General features: G+C 49.2%; 1 protein-coding gene across 1 annotated transcript in view; it reads right to left on the bottom strand.

The window, feature by feature from the left end:
* Ldlrad2 (low density lipoprotein receptor class A domain containing 2) overlaps nucleotides 1-588 on the bottom strand; it is a 6,343-nt gene extending 5,755 nt beyond the window's left edge. Inside the window, exon 1 of the mRNA XM_005353382.1 lies at nucleotides 510-588. Coding sequence (XP_005353439.1) covers nucleotides 510-588 — 79 coding nt within the window. The remainder of the gene's footprint in view (nucleotides 1-509) is intronic.
* Nucleotides 589-2,083: the final 1,495 nt, after the last annotated feature.

Raw genomic sequence — 2,083 nt, 5'->3', positions numbered from 1 at the left:
TTTGCAGACCAGGCTGACCTTGAACTCATAGAGTTGTGCCTGCCACCAGAGTGTTGGAATTAAAGGTGTGCACCACCCCTGCCCAGCTCTAAGTTTTTTTTATGTGGTATGGGAATGAAACCCCGGCGCCTTATACGTCTTTTTGTTTGTTTGTTTTCCGAGACAGGGTTTCTCTGTGTAACATTCCTGGCTGTCACTGAACTGCACCCCCTAGCCCCTTGACTGAAGGAGACACAGCAGAGTGGAAGCGGTGACATCGGGGCTAGGATGCAGGAATGCCCAATGCATACTGTCTCATCCACAGCCCCAGACCCAAGGGCTACCTGCCCACCCATAGACCCCTGCCTCTGGATCCTTCTAGAAGCTTCAGAGGGACTGAAATAGGCTTGAGGATACTAAGCAAGACCCAGCCTCCCTTATCAAGAGACTGCCTGCCGAGGTGAGTGCTGGCTGAGGAAAACCTGGGAATAAGAGTTTCGGGTGTGCCCCTTCCAGGCTCTTCCACTCACCTGTCCCCAGGGCAGACACAGCCAGAGCGGTTGTCCCCAGAAGGAACAGCCTTTGGGGAAGCTGCCAAAGAAAAGTCATCCTTGCTCTGTACCCAGCAGGGGGAAGACCTTGGAATCCCCTTGGGGGTCTTTGGGGAAACTGGGGTGCAGAACCTGGCTGCTCCTGGAAGTGCACGGGGCACAATGAGCAGGGAGGCCAGCTCCTCAGGTCCTCACTATGTTTTGGGCTCCCCCTTCTAAGCCTTCTTCCTTTGGATCAGAATTGCATCTAAGGGTTGCCGTGGAGATTTGGGGCCCCAAGCAGGAGAGAAGACAAGGCAGACAGGAACTGGGAGCCATGGATCCGGCTTAACTGCTGGGCTTCTGGGGGGAGCGGGGGGAGGGGGGGAGCTCTGCTACCTTCCTGGATATGTGAGAAACTGAGCTTGAGAAAAATCTCAGGACACCAAAGGCCTAGAGAAGCTGTAAGGGATGGCACATGGGACCCAGTGTTGCTTCAGTTTCTAACCAAGGGTTCCTGCCCCAGAGTCTTTACACTCCAATCCATTCTAAACTATGCTGTGGGAACTCCTTCAACTAATAGCTTTTAAGATACCGGCCTACTTTGGGCATGGTCTCATGCATTATAAATGCAGACGAAAAGCATGCCATGCCTCTTGGCTGCTGGATTCCTGTCCAGTTCCCGGCACATGCCGAGGACGGCAGATGGCTAGCTACCTTTTCTGTGAGTTTATCCCCAAATAATAAACCTTTGTTATACTTCCTTCTGGACGATTGTGGAACTCTTTTATACGCCAACAAATTGGCGCCAACGTGGTCTGAATCCACACCACTGCTGGGCCCCGCCCAGGCCCCACAGACTTCGCACAGCTGAACTACTGCTCTCGGCAGCTCTACAAGGTTTGGCTCGGCTGGTCCACCACCAGCCCGTGTCCACTTGGCTTGGTTCAGCCAGCTACAGCCGCCCACTGCTTTCCGCTGCAACTCTTCTGCAGCTTCTCTGGCTTCTGCCAGGCCTGCTCTAATCAGGCCGAGCCTGACTACGGGAGCAGTGGCTCTAATCATGCACCTGGAACACAGGCTTGCATTCTAAGTTCAGATCCACGAATGCCTGCCTGCAAGCTCTGGGTTTCTTGATATTCTGACCAACTCAAACCTCCATACGGGAATGTGCTGCTTTTAAGTAATTAACTAAATTTGTTAGTAATTCTAAGTCTCAGGTATTTCAGGTACTGATCTAGGACCTGCCTTACAACTGCAACTGCGACACCTGCTGGCCAATCAAGATCATTACACCTAAAAAGATTCTGAAAATTATAAGAGGGAAATGAATTTGATTAATAAATAAATAAATAAATTTGAAAATTGTAAACCAACCCCAAGATAAGGGCAGACAATATCACTATCCAGAAATTTAACTTTTTTATTTCTACAATGCATAGAATTTTGCAAAAGTTATAATTTATTTTGTACATATATTTTTGTAATCATGCAGCTGTTAGCTTTGTTCTTCATATTTTACCCTTAGATAAATGGTTTGATAACAAAGTCAAGAATGAGAAACTTGCCGGGCG

Source organism: Microtus ochrogaster, chromosome 10 (genome assembly GCF_000317375.1).
Source record: "Microtus ochrogaster isolate Prairie Vole_2 chromosome 10, MicOch1.0, whole genome shotgun sequence".
Classification (NCBI taxonomy): domain Eukaryota; kingdom Metazoa; phylum Chordata; class Mammalia; order Rodentia; family Cricetidae; genus Microtus; species Microtus ochrogaster.
This window is presented reverse-complemented; position numbering and strand designations above follow the sequence as displayed.